We start from the raw sequence: 22,606 nt of genomic DNA, 5'->3' as shown, positions 1-22,606 counted from the left end.
AGACAAAACAGCCAACAAATAATATGCCTGCTTTCTTGCAACTACAATTACTATTGGGGAAAAGAAAATTTCACTATAAGGGCAACAGGTAGTGTGTAGAAAATATTTTTTCTAATTTATTGACCAAAGATAGAAAATGACAGAAAAGAATCTATGTAGGTGGTGTTCTCAGGATTTATTGAATAAGCAGACTTTGAGAAAAGAACAGGAAAAAAATCACCGGAGGGAAGTAAATGGACACCCAGAGGAAGCATATGCCAGGAAGAGTTAAAATCATGTGGAAAAGTCCAGACTGTGAACTGAATTGGATAGAGTGAATAAAAACTAAGTAGGAGGCCTTTGTGTATAGTTGAGGAACATAAAATCTCTCCATAGAAAGGGAAATCATGAAGTCTAAGTGAGCCAAACATTTATTCTTCCTGATTTTGATCTGAATGAGACAGGAATCTTAAGAAGATTTGATGATGGTGGGGGCATGATCTTATTATCTATGTTTTAAAGGACCCGTTGGGCTACTGTTGTGAGAATAAGATGTGAGGTTCAAGGATAGAAGCAGAGAGATCATTGTTTGGGAGGTTTGGTTATATTGTCGCTCTGAGACTGCCAATGGAGTTGGGCCTAGAGTCAGTGTGGAATCCATCTTCAGCTGGCTGGAATGAAGCATAGAATTTTCTGGTAGACTTAGAGGAAGATAAAAAGACCCAGAGAAGTACAAGGAGGGGCTTGGAAATATTTGTGGGCCCTTTCAATCTGAGAAGGTAGAGAAGAAAGCATCTGATCTTTTACTACCTTGCTCTATGGATCTATCATGTTTATACCCTAATATCTAGCTCCTGAGCATTATTTATTAATAAAACAAAAAAATCTCAATGTGCTGGGCTCTGCTGACTTCCCATGGGAGACCTCGATTTGGGGGATGTGGGGATGTGGGGTGATTTGGGAAAGAGGGCTGGGAGGAGGGAGGGGGTCTGTGGATAGCATGTGGAGTGAGTAGACAATTTCTTAATAAAGAAAAATGAAAAAAAAAAAAGCTGCAATATCTGGTACCCAATGTGGAGTCTTAGACCATGCCTGGGCTGTAGACCTGTCACAACTGCACTACTACCACCACCATAAGGCAGCTTTGTCATTCAGGCTGTGCTGTACACTCACACACCATTACCCCTCAGCCCTCTGCTGCATGTGCAGGTATCTTCAGCCAGGCCATGTATCACCAGCCATGCAGTATAGCAGCAACAGCCAGCAGCAGTTTCCTTGCCCTCCCTGGGCAGCCACCCACCTCCACTCATATCAGGACACACAGTCCCCTCCCATGCTGTGTTCTAGCCACACAGGCTTTCCCTGTCCATTTCCCTCTCATCATGTGGCTCACTCTCCCTCCCCACATGGCACATGAGCAGTTGCAGTGGACCCCAGCCCAGGCATGTGATTAACCTGGCTCTGGGTACCCCACTGCATCCTCTCTCCTTACACTGCCAAATATTGTCACTGAAGCTGGTTACCCTTGCACAGATCAGCCTTCACTGTAATTGTCAGAAAACACAGTGAGATACTTGGGAATTCTTAAAAAAAGAACTGGGTTATATAAAAAAAAAATTCTTCCCCATGTCAAAAATTGGAAATATCACATTACAGAGAGTTAGGACCTGTACAGTGTTATTATGGATAGCTTGCAAATGGAAACAGATAAATGGATAAATGACGGTATAATCCCCTTAGCTTGAATTGATATAATGCCAAATGTAACTACCATCAGTTTGGTAATTCATATTTTATCCTTTAATAATGGTTTGATAACTGTGCCAAATATGAAATTTTGGCTGATAAGATATAAGCCTTAGAAAGAGTTGGTATTGATAAGATACAATCTTTAGAAAGACTTACTAGTGAAAATAATAAAAATTTGACTGATAAGATACAGGCCTTAGAAAGAACTGCTAATGAAAATGAGAAAAGTACTCAGACACAGACAGAAAAATTTAGAAAAGAACCTGCCATACCAATGCATGATGAAACTGAAAAAGGATGGCCCAAGGTTTTCAAAAAACCAACCTTAGTTTATTCAGTTACCACACAAGAATGACCACCAAATGATAGACATCCCCAAGGTTATGCAGAATTTGACTGGAATCCTGTAGAAGTCTTAGATTGAAAGAGATTCAAAGAAACAGTCATTTCATAGGGTATATATTCACCTTTTGTGAAGCACATGTTAAATTCATGCGCAATTCAGAACAGAATTATCCCATAAGACTGGAAAGATATAGCTACAGCACTGTTGAAAGTTGGTCCTCAGTTACAATGGGAAACATGGTGGAAAGAGGAAGCAAGGGTCATAGAACAATGAAATAGAGCTGGAGGATTTGAAATCTCCCAAGATCAGCTTCTCAGTGAAGGTCAGTATGCTAATTTGCAAACACAGTTTAGATTTGATGCTTACACCCTGGTGCTATGTCATATGGAGGCTTTGGGTGTTTGGGGCAGGGTTGAAGAATTAGGAAAAAGGACTGAGTTATTTACTAAAATTATACAAGGCCCAAAAGAAGCCTCCACTGATTTTTCACAAAGGTTGCCATCAGATGTAAATAGAATTGTATCAGATCCAGAAGTTAGACAAATATTAATTGAATATTTGGCTTTTAAAAATGCTAATTTAGAATGCAAAAAGGTGATTAGACCTTTAAAGGCAAAATCAGCACCAATAGATGAATGGATTAGAAAGACAGCTGATAATGAATCTCATGCTTATGATACTGCTTTTATAGGAGAAGTAATTTCCAAAAATTTTAAGAAAAATCAGAATGTCAGATGTTTTAATTGTGGTGAACAAGGTCACCTGAAACCTAAAAACAGTGTCCTTTCTAGAGAGAATTCAAGAAGAGGGCCACAGCTTTCTGGAGTATTCAGAAGGAGTGACAGAGACCAGCATAGGACTAATGAATACAGAACAACAAGGGACAGGCAAGGTAAGCCTTTGCCATTAGGAAATATTCTAAGGGGTCTCCTGTGGGCCCTAATATCAAATTTGGCTCATTTAGTCCCTGTCAGCATCAGAAAAACTCATCCACAGAGCAATTAAAAGACATAATACTTGTTGTTAAAAACCACACCACTCTGGATATGACCAAAACCAGAACAACTTCTAATAGATATAACAAAAAGTTCAGGAGAGACATTGAATAGTAGAAAAAAATTTTCTGAATTAAATCAGCCTGTATACATTAAAGATGTATTGACCTCAGAATGGGAACCAAGATAAGTATTACATTGGGGAAGAGGTTTTGCTTTTGTTTCAACAGAAGAAAAGCTCTGAATAATATCCAGATTGATAAAGAGTAGATTCAAACAGGAGAGACCCCCTTGATTAAGAGAGGTGATAGTTCATGAAATTATATGTCCATTCCTTTTAAATTAACTTATAAGACTAACAAATGTCTTTCATTTGATCAGACATAACCTGCCAAAAAGGGAAACTTTCCAATGTTGGGGCTGGCACAGGATTTGTTTGTTTCTTTCTAGGAGAATAAAAACATCCAACTAAAGAATTTAAAGACCACTGGACAAATAAGACAATTGAAGAGAAGGATGAATCATCCAGAGAAAATGTCCCAAGAAAAAGAGTAAATTGGTTTAATGATATAGCACATTTCCAACAGAAAAAAAAATCATAAATCTTCCCAAATGTTTGTTTCTTCTGTTCTCTGCAGTTATATAAGGCAAATGGTCTTTTGTAGTCCAACTCAATTAAAAATTAAAGTGGCCTTTGGAGTTATAGCACAGCTCTCTCCTCTAAACCTAAGCATGCTTGTTAAAATCTTTCCTTTTTATTTAGACAAAAAGGTGGATATGTTACAGGAGACTTGTTTGTATTGTCACTTCAAGACCACCAATGGAGTTGGGCTTTGAGACTAGAGGGTGGAGTCTACATTCAGCTGGCTAGAATGAACCAGAGTTTTCTGGTAAACTCAGAAAAAGATAGAGAGACTCAAAGAGGCATAAGGAGGGGGGTTGGAAATATCTGTGGGCCCTTTCAATCTGAGAAAGTAGAGAGGAGGGCGATCTTTTTCTCCATCACTCTGTGGACCTATCAGATTTATACCCTAACATCTGACTCCTGATCATTATTTTTTAGTAAAACAATAAAAAGCCATAATAGATAATTTACAAAACAAATAGAATAATCATCTGTGGGACTATGGTGGCTTCAGGCCAGAACAAATGAGTGAGTTGTCTCTGGAAAGATCTGTGGTAAAAGATCAAGTGTATGAATAAGAATGGGCACATTTATTAAAATATGAGTGGGTGATGAATCTTCCTTCTTACTGACCTTCCAGAAAAGGATTGTGTGCTGGGGATGTCTTTCTGTATGCTGTGAATGTGTTGCTCTGGTTGACAGATAAATAAAACGCTGATTGGCCAGTAACCAGGCAGGAAGTATAGCATAGGCAGGACAAGCAGAGAGGAGAATTCTGGGAAGTGGAAAGCTGAGTCAGGAGATGCTGCCAGCTGCCACCATGAGAAGCAAGAGTAAAGTACAAGTAAGCCACAAGCCACGTGGCAAAGTATAGAATAATAGAAATGGGTTAAGATATAAGATCTAGATAGCAAGAAGCCTGCCATGACCATACAATTTATAAGTAATATAAGTCTCTGTGTGTTTACTTGGGTCTGTGTGGCTGCAGGAGCTGGGTGAACACAGGAAAACTTCAGCTACAATCCTGCTTTGTATAGTGTTCTACAGAATAGCTGGACACTACTGACATGAGTCAGTGTTGCTGGAATGATGAGGTGGAGAAGGATCCTAACTACAGAGAAGTGGGGTGGAGCCCCTGAACATGTTTTAAGCTCTGCCACACAGGGCTGTGAAGGTGATGGGACAATGAGCTGAGATATCTGTGATCTGGGGTGGGGGTGGTTTCATGCCTTTAAACGCAGCACTCAGAGGCAGAGGTGATCTCTGAGTTCAAGGCCAACCTGGTCTACAGAGCAAGGTCCAGGATAGTGAGGATTACACAGAGAAACTCTGTTTCAAAAGACAGACAACAACAAAAAGATCAGCAAATTAGGTACACTTGGGTTCGAGTATACTCAGCAAATGACACTGGTCTCCCATGTCATTTGATTTAAGAGCCTCCAGGCTGAGTGCCAGGGTGATATTTATGAATTTCATTTCCAGTTTTACTGAACCACTGTGCATTGCATAGGAGGAGCATCCCCTCCTCCACACCATGTTGCAAGCCTGGGCTGTTGTAATTTTTAGTGGCTTCCCTCATTATCACGGGGACTTTTATTAGATGTTGAACAGAGCATAAGTATGGAGTTTAGGAGAAAGGTTGCAGGTGGAAATACATGTCTTGTAAATAGTCTATTTTCAATAGATATAAATAAAAAATGTGTAACGAATAGGTTGTAAACAATTCCTACGAATAGTTAAAAGTATAGCCTAAATTTAAAACATCAGTGTCACTAAAGATAAATGAGATGCTAATGAAGTTTAAAAACCACAACGTGATTAACTCAGTAAATACTATATTGAAATAATTATTTTTACCATCACTTAGGTCTCACAAAGATCATGAAGCTGCAGTGTAACTTCAGATATGACTTTCTGGTATTTCATATATGATAATGATTAAAATGATAGATCAAATATCTTTTCTATGTTTCAGTTTTAAGATTACTTACTAGCAGAGATTTACAATATCTTTTTCCAGTATCAATACATTTAAGGAATTGTAAAAACGGGACACTGTAGGGTATTCCTGAATATGAATTATAGATTTCCTCGATAATTCTTCCAAATAAACAGATTTGGAAATTCTTATGTATTTGAAATGTTCTCTCTTACCTGGGTAAAGGGTACAATCCATGAATGACAGATCATCAATTGCAATATCACCAGTGAAGCCATCTCCCACTGAAGCCACTATCAAGATCTGAGGTATAAAAGAAAGGTGTTGAATTGTGAATGAAGTCATAGAAACCCATGGCTGAAAAAGAATTCACAAGGCTGGGAGATGGCTCGTTCAGTAAGGAAGTATGAGGTTGTGAGTTTGATTCCTCATAGTCACATAAAAATGATGGGTGGTGTTGGGAGACTTTAATCTCAGCATTGGGGAGGTGACAGAAAGTCTAGCTTGATTGGTAAACTCCAGATCTCAGTGAAAGACCCTAGCTCACAGAGATAGCTATGGTTCATGAGGATGACACCTGAGCTTGTAGTCTGATCTCCACATGCACACACAAGTGCACTTGTACCATCAATCACATACACTTTCCTACACAATATACACATGCATCAGTGTGCAAAGCCACACACACACACACACACACACACACACACACACACACACGTGTACATACCACATACAGACATAAGGGCACTTGTACCACCATTCCCATGCATCTTCCTACACACATATATACATGCATAAATATGAAACCACATATATATCCATATATGTACATACATATGTATACAGACACACAGAGAGAGAGAGAGAGAGAGAGAGAGAGAGAGAGAGAGAGAGAGAGAGCGAGCGAGCTGAGTGGGGGCACTGAGGGAATGAAGAAAGGACAGACATACAAACACAAGAACGGAAAAGCTGGGGTCAGGGCAACCGTGTACTCTCTGACAAAGCAGCACCAAATCCTCAGCATCAGGAATCCCTGTGCATTTGTTATGTGTAGCAGAAGGGGAGGAGTTAGCTAGCCTCTGCAGGAGGTCTCTGGTGGCAGCAGTATCAGACTGTAAACATCCTGAAAAAGGAAGCTGTTGTTGATAGTTTTGCAAACACTGGCTAATCCGTTTGTAAATGATTAACACTCCATAAACATTCCCACTGAGACCTGAAGAAGGCTTTCCCATCCTCTAATCCTGACTTGGAAGAAAGGCTTTGTCAGTTTCCCCGGGTCTGAGGCTGCTTTGGTCCTTCTCAGTCACACATACTTATTTGGAGCTTCCACAATTCCCCACACTGCATCTCATGACGTTCAATTGTCTGAACTCTCACCATGCGGATCCACCCACTTTCCCATAAATGTCCAATGTGGCCCTAAGACAATGGGGTTGTCTTGTTCCCTTCTGACCTTTTGTATCTGAAGTTTGCCCATTCTCCCTTCTTCCAATTTTCCTCTTTTGTCTTTAATCAAGTTTGTCTACTTCTGAGGTTAGATGTCCTCACCCTTCCAAATGTGATTTTATGCATTTTTCGACATGTATCTGAAACTGATGAATCTATATTGATCCTCTTTGGAACCGAATTAAACACAGCAACTCACATGAATATGGAATTCCACCAAAATCCCAGGAAAAGAAGGGAAATACTGGCAAATCACTTCAGTATATGGCAGATTGTGACTAAAACTGAGACCTAGTGTAATAGAATTAATCATGATGAATTACTTTAATACTTATGTAAATGTGTGCTATACTTACTCGGCATCTTGCCATAGTTTAATAAAAAATTGCTTGTGACAAATCCAAAGTTTTAAGAGAAAAAACATTCTCTTTTCTACCATGAAGGGAAACACATTTCCATTTCATTTGTCCTTCACAATTGCTGAGTGTGGAAGCTGAATTTTTATTTCACTTCAATTGTCAAATTCTATCCTGTACTGAATGCTGTCATGCCCCTCATTTATTGATAAGCCCATCCAAGAAGGGAGGTTTGGAAGATCAAATTTGTTGACCTTAAACATCTTGGTAACTTCCCTAAACCTTTTTTTTATTTTGTTTTTTTGTTTGTTTGTTTAATATTTTTAGGCCAGGACATCATAAAGTTTTGTCAACATGATAAAGATTCAAGGACTCAAATACTGGGCAAAGATAGTTCACCTGATATTACCTGAGAAGAACCTATATAACTGATAGAATGCATAATTTTTATTACCATCATTATGGAACAAAATATTTCGAGGAGTTTCTCCAACGAGGAAATCCATGCCTGGTATTGTTAAACTCAGTAAAAAATCCATGACTGAGGAGGTCTTAGGCCCTAGGCAGGAGCGCATGCTATTGTTTAACTAAATTGACAGAGTGACAACTCATGTTTATGGCCTCAGACAAGCACTACTCTCAGCCTAAACAGAGAAACTTCTCTTTGCAATGATTATCATAAATGTAGAGACTGTGGCTGGTCAAGGGGCTGAAAGAAGGTAGCAGCTGAATGCTCAGCCCTGTAAAAAGCATTTATACCAACCCCTCTTGGGTTCAGGGAACACTGTGGAAAACAGGATAGCTAGAACATTAGGAGAAAGACTTTCAAATGCACTTCAGGGCATGGCATAAGCATTGCACCGTGTTTACACAACTTAGGCCACCTGCACTAGGCGATTAGGTCTGTCAAGTGTCAATCATAGATCAAAGAGGACTCAAATTGGCTACCCACAGATTCTGGTGGAGGGGTAGTAATTCTTAACTGTTTTCAATTCAGTTGTGTACCCACCCAGGGGGGCCTACCCTCACACCAATAGGCAGTTCCCAATCATAATCACACAGACAATACTAGTTAAAGCCAGTGGGTCCCAAAATAAAACAAAAAGACACAAATGTGGGAAAGGGACACGCTTAGAGGAGGAGGGAAGGAGAGGGGTGGAAGGATGATAAGGAGTCCATGGACAAGGGGAGAATAATCATAATGTACTGTAAACATGTATATAAGTGTCAAAGAACAAATTGGAAGGTTTTTAAAAGAAATACGATTGGAAGAGAAAACAAAATGCAGAAAACATTTAGGACCAAATCCTACAAATACTAATAAACAGAAATCAACCAAGGAATTTGGCAAAAATTACTATAAAAATTGTATATTGAAGAAAAGCCTATGGCTAGCTGAAAATAGCAAAAGATAAATTAATTACTAATAATGCGGTGCTTAGCTCAATGTGTATACAATATAGTACAATGCAGCAAAGTGAGCCATTAACCAGCTCAGCTCAGAAGTAAGGAGAGGGGAAATCCGGCAAAGAGAGACACACTATGTTTCATACACACAGCTCATGGTTGTCATTAGTGTAGTAATGTGCATGGAGAGAAAATTAATACCAGGGTCCAATATTTAATGGAAAAATACAGTTGTAACCCATAGAAACATCTGTACAGTAACTTTATTTATATATATGACTTCATTCTAGAATACACACTCATCTGTTATCTTTGTATAGTCATAAATTAAGGAACCAGCCATTTGAATTGAAAATTATAGGAATGTCATGTGACCCAGAGTATGCCACAGTAGGTAAACATCATGTTTGGAAGACTGCTGCTTACATGACTTATTTCTATTAGAGCTCACTCTATATAACCTGACAAGCATGTTGGTGTTGTCTCTCAAAGAAGACAGGCAGATACTACTTTAACACATAATTGAATTGTATTAAAACATTTGTCAAAATATCAATATGTCAAGGACTTAAACATGAGCATTCTTGAGAACTAATGGACAGTAGTTTCAAGTTCTGGTAGAAAAAATGTCAAATTCTATGTCTTATGGGTAGTCTTTCTCAATAACTGGTCAAATAAATCATTTAAAAATACTCTTAGGGGATGGTCAGATGCCTCAGCAAGCCAAGGTTCTTACCACCAAGCATGAGAACCTGAATTTGCTCCCTTTGACCCACACTGTGGAAGAAGAGAACCCGCTCCTGCTAGTTGTACCCTGACCTCCACAAACATACCATAGTGAACACTCCCCCAATCCAGGAAATACATATAATAAATAAATAAATGAATAAATAAAACACTACTTACTAACACAACATAGCCTTGGAACTAATTTTCAAATATTGATAAAAACTACTTTTGCCCTATATTTAAGCATATAAAAAATTCTTAAATTATTATGAGTAATCTGGAAGTTAGTATGTCTCTGCACGCATTGGCATGTACACAATCACACGTAGAGACAAAATATTTCTGTTCTGAAAAATCCCTCTTTATATTTAGTGTTACTTCTAGAGTGAATGGAAATACAATAAAATATTAAATGTTATATACAAGATAGTATTATATTCTGGAAATTAGGGAAACCACATTTTATGCCTATATCCCATTGCACTTTATTAAATGACTTAAGATGCAATTGAAAACCCAGTTCAGTGAAAACTATGGCTTCCTTAACTTACAGGTCACAAATGTGGGAGTTACAATGAATTAAGAAAGAATTTGGCAAAAAATATTCTTGATGTATATAACTATAAATTAATTAAAAAACTAACATGTGCTATTATTGAGATGTTTGGTATCAATCACCTATGTTATATCATATGCCTTCCTACATCCCTGATTCTAAATAAACAGCATGCATTTCTTGTTTACACATATCCTGGTACCATGTGTTTCCTATAAATACTGCCTGAAACACCACAGTTTAGATGGAAGACTGTTGTGGAATATTATTTTAAGTTGTGTTACATTTGCTTATGCTGTGGAACATTAGTTTAATGATGCAAAGGTGTGTTGCATTGTTTTTATATTATATTTGTTTAATTCTGAAGATGAAGATGTGTTACTTTGCCTATCTAAAACACCTGAAAGTCTAATAAAGAACTGAATGGCAAATAGCGAGGCAGGAGAAAGAATAGGCAGGGCTGGCAGGCAGAGAGAATAAACAGAATGGGAGATCTGGAAGGAGAAGAAAGAGCAAAAGAACAAGGAGAGGAGGATGCTATGGGCCAGCCACACAGCCAGCCACAGAGTAAGAATGAAAGTAAGATATACAGAACTAACAAGAGGAAAAAGCCCAGAGGCAAAAGATAGACAGGATAACTTAAGTTAAGAAAAGCTGGCAAGAAACAAGCTAAGCTAAGGCCAAGCATTTATAAGTAATAATAAACCTCCATGTGATTTATTTGGGAGCTGGGTGGAAGCTCACCCCAACCAAAGAGCAAAAGAGTAAAGAAAACAACAAACAATATTTTTGCATTCCAACGCGGCCCCATAGAAAGCAGAACAATACAAGACTACTGTATGCCACAAGTTGTGGTGTTTTGTACTAACACACACTGGAGCTTTTTTGCTCTTATAGAAATGCAATGTTTTAATGATGGAAGAGACATCATATGTTCTTATCATCTCTAGCATATGGTATTTCCAAAGCATGTCATCTAATTGTTCAAGTCATGTATAAAAACCACCACTTACTAGTTACTAATAATTTTTAATGAACAAATATTTATATTACCATTGTATTTCTTAATAGATTCCACTGATTTTTCATTTTGCTCTCCCAGAAAACTAAGCCCCCATAAGTCCTATTTCACTAAGGATTTGTGAGGAATTGTTGTCAATTCCGAAAAAAAACATTCAGAGAACTATTTAATATGTATCACATAATCTGTAATTCTTGTGGGATCCTTAAAGTTTGGTGTAGAATATGAAAATTCACCGTCTAATACACAGGAAAAGATCTGTTGAGATTAACATAAGAGGGCTTTTAATCATCCTTAGAACTGCTTACATAACCCTATAGCAATCCCTATAAAATAAAACTCAGATTTGATCTGACAAACTTTATATTTATAAATCTATCTCTGGTTGGTTTTATTGTACACACAAACCACCACAGATAATTGAAGCTTTCAATTATTACACTGGATATGAAAATATTATCATTAAATATGGACCACAGAAGTGCAATAAATTGTTTAAGAATAATAAAAATACGATTGTGATACCAAAGGATTAAGTGAACTAACACAGGTAAGTAGACCAAGTAAAAATAAGAAGATTGCTTCAAAGAAAAATATTATTTCTACATAGTCTGTCTGACTCCTTAAATGGGTTAGGAAAATGGTAAATACCTTGTTACTCTTCAGTATTCAGATTGAAATCCTTCTTAGGTAATGTTAAGCTATGTAGAATATGGCTTTTTACTGGTTTTTGACTCAGGAAAAAAAAATTGTCCATATTGGTATTGTGGTCTTCCCATGGTAACAAGAATGAAAAACAAAATCTAGGCTTGACTTTGAATATCTTATATGTAATACACAAAAGACTGGATAGTGGCTCCTGGGCTAAACCCACATCATCAAGGTTTAGTAAAAAGTTTTTCCAAAGTCAAATAGGTCACCAATGTTTTAAAGTAGGATATTTCTCAGGAAGACACTGCCCCTTGGCTGTCACAGACTCTATTACTCTATGTTGCATACCACCAATTGTCTTATACTTGAGACATGTCCATCATTCATGTACTTTGTCTGGTCTTAAACACATCTGAGTCTGTAAATTCCTTCAGCATGTTAAGTCAGAAACAAAATGTCTGAGATTTCCCCTACTCCTCAGGCAATAAGCCAGTCTGCCATATGCCACATACAAATGCTTTTTAAAAAATGCAGATTATGTAGTAAAAAGCTATAGCCAGAGAAGTGTTTTCCACCGCTTTTCCATTCCCACAAGGTAATGTGATGAGAGACAAGTGTACACAAGTACTGAGTCATACGTTAGGAGAAACATGACATGGAGACTCTTGTTATAACTGCCCATTGTGGAAGGAAAGGAGAGAAGAGGAAAGGACTAAGTGGGGGAGTTATTTTTCTATGTAAGGGATGCAAACATCATAAGAGCAAGACCACTCATGAGGTGCCTTTAATTCTTCCTCACTATATCTATAACTGAAATGTTTAAGTCAATGCACTGTTTCTTGCTGTGATGACTATTCTTAGTTGTGAACTTGACTGTATCTGGAATAAACCATAACCCAGAAATGGAGGGCACACTTGTGATCCAGACCTTGAGACAGGAAGACAACATGACTTTAATCCAGCCCCTGAGGCTGGAAGGCACACCTTTAATCTGGACCACACCTTCTGCTGGAAGCCTATAGAAGGACAATGGTCCTGGCCTTCTCAGCACATCCAGCTGAGACACTCAGCCTCGTGGGACTAAGCAGCTACTAGACTTCTGGATTTTGCATTCACAAGTAGCCATTGTTGGACTGCAGCCTGTAAGTCATTCCAATAAACTAATATTATACATACATACATATACATACACATACACAAACACAAACACACACACACACACACACACACACACACACAGAGAGAGAGGGGGGGAGAATTAATTCCACAAGTTCAGTGACTCTAGAGAACCCTGAAAATAAGCTTGCCTTCTCTATTATTTTATTTAGGACCAAAGGATTTTCTTTTGTCAGGATGTCAGGGACTGCACACAGCTGCAGTTTACAGAGTTTCTCTTCAGCCACAAAACCTCTTCCCATCAGGGTTTCTGCTGTGTTAAAGGCAGAGAGAAAAAAAAATGTAGAGCTTGGAGCTTGGTGGAAGAGACAAGGTCATATAAAACTTAGACATGCCTCTTTATATACAAAACGTATCACAAATGCTAAGTGACATGCGCACACCTAAACATGCAATCTTCCTTCTAAATCCTAGGAAATGCATTTACTTTTGATGATTTTAAAGAATCAAAAAATCCAGTTTATTTCAGCTTCCTCTGTCGCTTTAAACGTACTCAAAGGGTAAAGGGAAAAAAAAAAGAAACCTGTGGTTTGCTTTGATTTTACTTTTTATTCTTTCACTCTCCTTATATTACAATGCCTTTCTGAAACTTCCTAAGTGGGTTTTGAAAGGGATAAACGTTGATCAATTTGAAACTAATTTGCTACTTGAAACTCTGCAAACCCACATGCTATTTGAAAGCATCCTCTGGGGACCGGTTTTGAGGAAGCTTTCTCACATCCCATCCGTTACGTGAATGAAGACAAATAACACTCAGTTTCTCTAAGGCCTAAGAATTTATACAAAGCATATTTGATTGCTGGTTACAATGAAGCATTTAATTGAAAAAAGCCCGGTCGATAACAGGAAAAGAAATGAAAAGGAGGTTGAAAGCTATTGACTAAAAAGTTCAGAAAGTTGTGCTTTTATTATGAAGAATGGCATAACGAAGTATACAATCTAGTATAATGTACTATTGTTTAAATGATTGTCAACAAATAACAGAAATGAATTCTCCTTTAAGAACCATATTTTTCATCTATTAAATTTGTTCTTTCACAATCTCATGTATGTATTTAATGCATTGTTATTATTCTTCTGTCTCTCTCCCACCCCAACCATTACTTCCTTCCCTTAAAGTTCCTTTCCAATCTTATCTTTCAATATTTTTTCAATCAACAGAGCCAATCTTCTACACAATTAAAGAAATATTTAAAGAAAAGTGAGTAGAATTCTAGTTTATTATTATAAATACAAAATAAGTCCTTTTTACTAAAATACTACACGCTTTCAATCTCCTTGTGTAGGGGGCATCTAACTACCCTTTGTGATGGTCTGAATGAAAATGTTCCCATAGGTCAGATGTTTAAATACTTGGTCCCCAGTTTTTAGGACTCTTTGGGTAGGTTTAGATGGTATATGGCCTTGCTGGAGGCTGCATATCCCTGGGGACAGGCTTTGAGGTTTAAAAACCTCTTGCCATTACCAGTGTACTGTTTACTTTCTGCTTATAATTAATGGAATGTGAGCTCTCAGCTTCCTGCTCCAGTCTCCAGTCACCATGCCAGCCTGCTAATATGCTGCTTGCCTATGGTGGTGATGGACTCTGGAACCATAATCCTCCTCCTTCTATAAGTTACATTAGTCATGGCATTTTATCACCGTAATGGAAACGTAACTAATAAGCCTTTCTACTTAGCAATTTAAAATTAACCTAGACTTAAGTACAGAAAAAAATAGGACATAAGTCTAAATCCTTCCTTTAATTAACTGTTTTAGTTTGCTTTTTTGGCTGCTTTGATAATCGTCATGATCAAAACTAACTTGTGTAGGAAATGGTTTCTTTCATCTTAGACCCCTAGGTCACAGTCCATCATCAAGGAAAATCAGGCAGGAACTCAATTCAGGAAACTGGTGGCAGGAACCATGAAGTACCCCAGATTTACTGTCTTGCTCCTCCTGAATTATGCTCAGCTTTTTATATACGCCAGGCCCACCTTTGGAGGGGATGGATACTACCCACAGTAGACTAGGCCTTCCCACATCAATCAGTATTCATGAAACTACCACAAACATACCCACAGGCCAATCTGATGGAGGCAATTCTTCACTGGAGAATTGTTCCCACTTGTCAAGTTGACAGTCAAGAATAGCCACCACTCCAATATTTGTCCTTGGCACTGGCAATGTCCCATAATACTCACAGCATCAGTTATTGTGAGTTAAAAGTCCACTGAGCATTGCAGCACAGACTTTACTCAGAAAAGTCCCTTGGGCCACTTGAGCTGAAGCTGTGTTTCTCATCCATACTGCTTATGGTTTTGAATTCCACGTGTATTTCTACATTGAGGTACCGGCCTCTTCTCTAACAGTGAAGGACAAGCTTCAGATAGGCTCAGAGGACCACATAGCATTGCTGTGGAACAATGTTTTTGTACACTGTGAATATTTGTTGCTCTCATTGGTTTAATAAAGGTCCAATAAAATACCTAGGCAGATAGAGATTAGGCAGGACTTGGACAAAAAGAGAGCATGGGGTAAAAGAGGGTGGAGTTGCCAGCCAGACACAAAGGAAGTAGGAGATGAACATGCTGTGCTGGAAAAAAGGTACTGCCATGTGGTAGATCATAGATGAGAAATATGAGTTAATTTAGTTCAAAGAGATAGTTAGTAACAAGCCTAAGCTATCAGCTGAGTATTTATAATTAATAATAAGTCTCAATGCCATTATTTGGGGAGCCAGGGGTCCGAACAAAAAAACTCTCCCTACATAGCATTGTGTAGAGCAATCCCAAGCCCTGAGGCTAGCACACTGTATGTGTTTACATACTTTGAGGGGAGGGATTATTTCTAAATAAGCAATTTACATCACTCATGGTGATGTGGCTTATTCCCCACATTTACATGGCAGGCACTGTATTTCAATCCAAACAGGTTTTATTTACATGACATGCAAAGACCAAACACACAGTGCTAATTCTTCCTAACCCATTATGCTATTATCTAACTTTGACAAACGCTCTGTCTTTTGCTTCTACAACTCTCATGTATCTTTCTTTTCTTCTTACACAGCTTTGCTGCTAGATTGTAATTTAATTTATACCTGTTTCTATATAGTTTTTCCATGTGTTTTCTTTTCTCTCCATTCCTAAATCCACTTGGATGTGTGCTTCCAGATCCTCCCTTTTACTTTTTGGCTATTCTTCAACTATTACTTTCTACTCAGAATAATGTCTTTATTTGTTAGATAAACATCAGAATATGTTAAAATAAATTAATAATTATAATTATTATTATATAATATATAATTATATAATATATAATTATATATGTATATAAAGTTCTGTTTTAAAAACCTATAATTTTATTTTTCTTCCTTTTGAGATGTATTTTGCCATTTGGACTGATAGTAATCTTCCAGTCAACTTGATGGGATTTATAATCAACACAGAAACACAGTACTGGGTATAAAAGTGAGGGTGTTTCTAGACAACATTAACAGAACACGGAGATGACTTCAAATGTGAGAAGTACCATTCCATGGACTGGGATCCAGAACTGAACCAAAAGCCAAAAGCAACTTGAGTACCAGCGTTCCTGCCCCTCTGTTTCCTGAGTGCAGAGCAGTAGGGCCATTCTCCTCATGTTCCTGGTCTCACTAAGTTCCTCAGGATGACTTGACCCCTTGCACTGTGAGCCAGAATAAACATGCTTTTCTTGAGGTTGCTTTCATAAAATATTTTGTCACAGCAAGGAAAAAGTAACTTATCCATCTTCTGGTCTTAACTTTACAATTCCTCTTCTGTGTCTGCTGAGAGTCCAAGTGTGTGCCAGGAGAACTAATGGAAATTTCTTTAGCTCTGGAACAGCAGGAGGAACATGTAGACTATACAATCCTTGCATTGTATTTGAATGGCATCTAGAAAATGTAAAATGATCCCTGACACACTCCAAGAAGCTTCCTGGCTGATGATTTAAAAACCCAAGTCCTTCCAACCAAATTTCTGTTCTTCTTTTTTTACTTTTAGTGGATTCAACACTTGAACTCACCAGTGTGACTAAGGACTAAATGAGTAAGTGACAGGGGAGTTACACAATGGTACAAATCATTTCAATATTTAAAGAGAAGTTTACTTTTACTTGGTTTTGCTTTTTTTTTTAACTCCTTGTTTTTGTTTTTGTGGGGGAAGTGTTGAGACGAGTTCTCACTAGACCACCCAGGCTATTCTGGAACTTACTACATCATCCAGAATGTCCTCTGATTCCTAATCCTCCTGGCTCAGCCTTCTGAGTTCTGGGATAGCTCCAGAAGGTAACTTGTATTTAGAAAATGATTAATTTCTACTATGAAAACGTGACATCTCTCATGTTAGCACTTCAGTATGATGAATAACACCACATCTATGCTTGTCACACTTCTATCATTGATGGTACTTTATTACTGGTCATGTAATTGTACCTCAGACTGCTAGCATAGACTAGAGTGCCCTGTATGCTAGACTAGACGTTCTCCCAGTATAGTCATTTGCAGTTTAAATTTTAAAAAACCACCCTAATTAAAACAACAGTTGCTCTTGAAACTAAGGCTTTTAATGACACTATGGTCATAAAAACGTTCTGGCTTGCCATTTGAAATGTGTCTTGAAAGAATCCATCATCACCATCCCGTCCCTTTGAGAGTTTTACTTCCTTAGAGTAAAAAAAATCTGATTTTTAACCTTCTTGTCCATTTACTATAAATTTAACTATAAATGTTGAAATGCTTTATTGCCAGCTAAACCATTGATCCCTAGAGTGGCATTTTACGGTTATTTGGTCATTAATTTTAACATAACACGGTTTGTGGGGAGAAACTAAGTCATCAAAATCCCTGATTCAACATATGTTGTTGCTTAAGATAGGCTAAAATACAAAATAGAGACTAGCAGAGTCCAAAGTTATCAGGATGGCCTGAGGAACTAGGCACAAAATTTGGAGATCCTTTAACCAGTAACTAAAATTCTTCTTTAAATTACATTGGGGAAAACGGATCATTTTAACATAGAAATCTACAAGAAAAGCAGGGCCAGAGAGACGACTCAGACATTAAGCGCTGGTTGCTCTTGTAAAGGATCTGGGATCTTAGCACACACAGGCAGCTCTGTAACCCCAGTTCATGGAATCCATCGCCTTCTTCTGGACTATAGGAGTATTGCACAAACATACATCAATGTAAGCAAGACACTCAATACATTTAAAAAAAAAACTTTAAAAAAAAGTCAATAGTAAAATGTACTAAACATTTTATACAATAGAAAGCTTTTTAAATAAAACTCATATTTGATTATTTTATATTTTCATACAATATTAAGAGAATATTGTTAGTAAAATTGTTAAAGTTTTTATTCTGTTTTGAGGGTCATTAATTTCTTAAAGCTTTTTGTTTTGTTTTATTTAAGTTTTTGTGTTTTTATAAAATTGCAAGATGTAGCATCCAGTCTGAAAGAAAGACTCAGCTCTGTAGATACAAGTCCCCCGAGTGGTTATAGTCCTAAACCCATGTACATACAAGTAACACTAAGAGAACTGAGGAGGATATACGTATATGTACACAAAAATGTATAAAATATATGTATAAAACATATGTAACAATAGGAATTATGCAAGAGGTCAAAAGTTTGATAGGGAGTCTAGGAAGGGTTACGGAGGAATTAGAAGCAGAAGGAGGTATATACATGATGTAAATACAGTACTCATGCATGAAATTCTCAAAAAATAAGTTTAAGAAAATGTGTAGGATCCAGTATATCTATACTCCCATATGGAAGTTTTCCCATATAGAAGTTTTTGGCTTCTTACGAAAATCGAAATCATTGTTCTCTATGTCATTTCAGAATGAAATTTCTGAATCTTGAGGCTGGAAACTGGAAGCATCTAAACTTCTTACACAAATTAAATTTTCATTATAATTGCTCAGTGTTTGACCTCAACTCTTTCACAAAATTTCACCAAACAAGGTGGTAGATCTTCTGGTTAATCCCATTTGTATAAAAGAACAGCTGATGCTGGTATCAACCTACATCAAATTAAAAAATAATAGAGTAGAAAGACAAACTGTTTGTCAACTGGTTATAGGTCAGAGTCACATCTTCACACTGACCAAGTGATAGAGACTGCCCCTCCCTACCTAGCCAATGAAATTGCTCACTAGTGCTTTCTCTAAACTCAAGCTTTGTATATGTGAGTACACACATGTGTGTGTCTCTCCGTCTGTGTGTGTGTGTGTGCATATGTGCAAATACAAACCTCAAATATTCTGACAAATGAATGTTTTATAAATTAAGAAAGCAAAGCCATCCTCATCCAGACCTCCCCCACAGTTCCTGAAGCAAAGCAGGCCAGTCCTTGGCTCTGGTTCTACTGAGTTAACCGTAGAAGCCACAGTCATTCCATCCTCACCTGATACAACATAAGCCTGTTTTTATTTTAGCACTGCCTATTGAGGTCCAATCAGCTTCAGGCAGTACCTAAAATCAGCTTTTACAGCACTAAATGAGAAACCCCAGATCAATTACATCTGGGATTCCAGCACACAAACCCATGCATTCCCCCTACACAGGAAATCAGTGCTTCTGCCTCATTCTGCCTTTGGAACAACGGCTCCCAGGTATGCTATCCTTGGCATTCCAGGACCCAGAAGTTTCTCCAGAAACTGAGTATAAGACAAAAATGTAAGCTTACCTTACCTTACCTATTTTAAATGAGTAGCAATTGTAAATGTTATTCACATACTTATCAAATTATGGCTATTGAAAAAAAGAAATCTACTTGAACAGATTTGGATCACAGTGTAATTTATGGTAAGATGCAGCAAGGGAGAAAGTGTGCAATGTTTCTGGCACTGGCAGCTGCAAGCTGAGCTGGACAGTTGTCTACCCAGCAGAAAGGAAAAGTCCACTGAGTCCTCTCTTTTACATAGAACTAGACCCAGACAAAATCCCATTAAGAAAAGCTTTGATTAAGACTGGAATACCTTAGGCTTTGTTGCAATTTAGCTGTTTCTCATTCAGTACGTTTAAGCTGACATCTTTTAAGATGCCATTTAAAGATGGAATATAGACTTACTAATGCTGTTTAAGAGATAGGGTTGAATGAACTGTCACATTTCCAATCCTTCCCACAGTATATGAAAAGAGGATTCCCACACTAACTGTGACACTCAATTTAGACATCATTTAATCTAATAGTTCGCAACATTTTTTCATCAGACTTACCAAGGTCTTTTTTTTTTTTTTAATCAAGTGTTAAGGCACTGTCTTAAACTTCCAAATATGGAACACATAGAGATTGAGACTATATAGTTTTTAAGTCTCTGAGCAGTTTATTAGTTAGGAAAACGTCTGATTTGTGAATCAAACACAGATCCTTTGACTGAAAGGACAAGGCAGGGAAGGAAGTACAGGGCCCTCTGCCTGGCAGCTAAGACAGCTGTGTATACATTTGTGTTTGCTCTCACAGAAGCTCTCGAATATAAATTAGTTCTGACAGTAACTGATGTGGGAGAGGATACAAATACGTCTTAAATCACCTTTGCAACCATTCAACCCTGCTATATGGAAAAACATATATTATGCACTGATTTGTTATTAATTTCATTCCTCCAAAGAAAACTATGTTTGGCATTGTTCTAGACTCTCCTAGTGGATGTGGTGATATTGTGTTCCCCGAAATATTGTGTACCCTAATAAACTTATCTGGGGTCAGAGAACAGAGAAGCCACTAGATACTTAGGATAGGCAGTAGTAGCACACACCTTTAATTCTAGCATTTCAGAGGCAGAAATCCATCTGTTCACGGATACAGTCAAGCATGGTGACTCACGCCTTTAATCCCAGGGAGTGGTGGTAGAAAGCAGAAAGGTCTATAAGGCATGAGGACCAGAGACTAGAAGCTTTTAGCTGGTTAAGCTTCAGGCTTTCGAGCAGCAGTTCAGCTGAGAGCCACTGGGATGAGGACACAGAAGCTTCCAGTCTGAGGAAACAAGACCAGCTGAGAAGTTGGCCAGGTGAGGTTAGCTGTGGCTTGTTCTGCTTCTCTGACCTTCTAGCATTCACCCCAATAACTGGCCACATGTTTGATTTTATTAATAAGACTCTTTAAGATGCCTACTACATAGTGGTGTGTAGTAACCTGTTGTAAGTATAGAAAGCTGTGACAGAAAATGATTTTTAATTTGGTGAGTTTCCATCTGTTTCTACTCTCATAAGGCTCTAACTGTTCTGTTTCTTCTAGATCCCATACACTGAGCTGTAGATGGATATCATGCTTCATCTCACTCTGAACTCTCAATACTTAAGAAACCTAAGACTCCAGTACTGCGTTTCATGTTGAAACATAATTAGAAGAATATGGGAAGTTTAATATAATGTGTATTTAAAGCTGCTTCTCATCCCCAAAATCTTAAAGGTATTCTAGGATGACATGACAGAAATCGTGAGTTATAGTAAATCAACTCAGGTACCATTCTCAGCACCTCTTCCCAGATGTTCCCAGATCACCCACCCTCTGCAGGAGGCGCAGAGACACAAGACACTCAACTGTCAGGAACAGCTGCCCAGATGTCTGTAGGGGTTTTGCTCCCTCTCATCAGAGCTCTGTGAGGGAGGGGGAAGAGAGACACAATCCAGAGGAGTTTCCTGGGAAGCAGACTCCAGAGACCAGCATCGAGGTGCAAATCTGGTTTAATGTGTATGTTCACTGGCATACATACATACATTATCCAATCAGCTAAGGTCATAACAAGTTACTGCCCAATGAGTCAAATGGCACATAACCTGTGTTATGTGAGGATCTACAGGGAAGGGGGGTAGTTTGTCTAGGCAGTGTGTCTATAGACAAGGGGCAGGAAGTAGGCAATATCCTGGGCTCTGGTGCCAAATTAGAGAGTCTCCAATTAGCTTGGACTCCATTATGAGTCACCTAGTGTTCCAGAGACTCAGGCCTGCTCAAACTGACACAGGAGGGGTTGGCGCTTCTCGTGTTCTATTGTTCCCTGTCTTTTAGTGACACCATCTGAACAGACTGGCCCCTCAAATGTCCTTTGGTATATATGGTAGATTGGTTCTGAAACCCCACCTCTCCCTGAAGATACCAAAACTCAGTAGATGCACAAGTCTCGGGTACAAAGTGGCATAGTCTTACATGCAAATATTCTCCTACATACTTTAAATCATCTCTAGATTATTTGTAATCTTATATACAATGTTAATGTGCATAGCCTTTATATGGTATCTTTTTGACAATAATGACAAGAAATAATTCTTTATTTGTTCAATAAGAATGATTTCCCCAAATTATTTTCTATGACTATGGTTTAATCTACAGGCCCAGAATGTGCTGTACTCTCAGAATGTGCTGTACTTGCTTTTAACTGAAACCCAAAACTGAGATGTTTTAAAGAAATTAAATATGAAATGACTAGTCTAGATTTCATTTAGCAAAGAATCTCAGTAACAACTAAATTCAAAGCCACTCTGACACTTAAGTATACAACCAAGTATGCAAGTACAGCTTGGTTTAGAGGAACATGTTACCATGTGTACTTCCTCTCTAGGAAATGCAAACACCAATAACTACTTCTTTTTAAGTGGCTGGAGCTCCGCTGTATATC

General features: G+C 38.0%; 1 protein-coding gene across 2 annotated transcripts in view; it reads right to left on the bottom strand.

The window, feature by feature from the left end:
• The window catches only part of Malrd1 (MAM and LDL receptor class A domain containing 1), a 584,432-nt gene that overhangs the window by 398,805 nt on the left and 163,021 nt on the right, over nucleotides 1-22,606 (bottom strand). For both annotated transcript variants that reach the window (XM_037205982.1, XM_037205981.1), the window contains one exon: nucleotides 5,849-5,936. In XM_037205982.1, coding sequence (XP_037061877.1) covers nucleotides 5,849-5,936 — 88 coding nt within the window. The remainder of the gene's footprint in view (nucleotides 1-5,848; nucleotides 5,937-22,606) is intronic.

The sequence above is a fragment of the Peromyscus leucopus genome, chromosome 5, assembly GCF_004664715.2.
Source record: "Peromyscus leucopus breed LL Stock chromosome 5, UCI_PerLeu_2.1, whole genome shotgun sequence".
In the NCBI taxonomy this organism is placed as follows: Eukaryota; Metazoa; Chordata; class Mammalia; order Rodentia; family Cricetidae; genus Peromyscus; species Peromyscus leucopus.
Note: the sequence above shows the minus strand (reverse complement) of the source record. Positions and strands in the feature narration are given on the sequence as shown.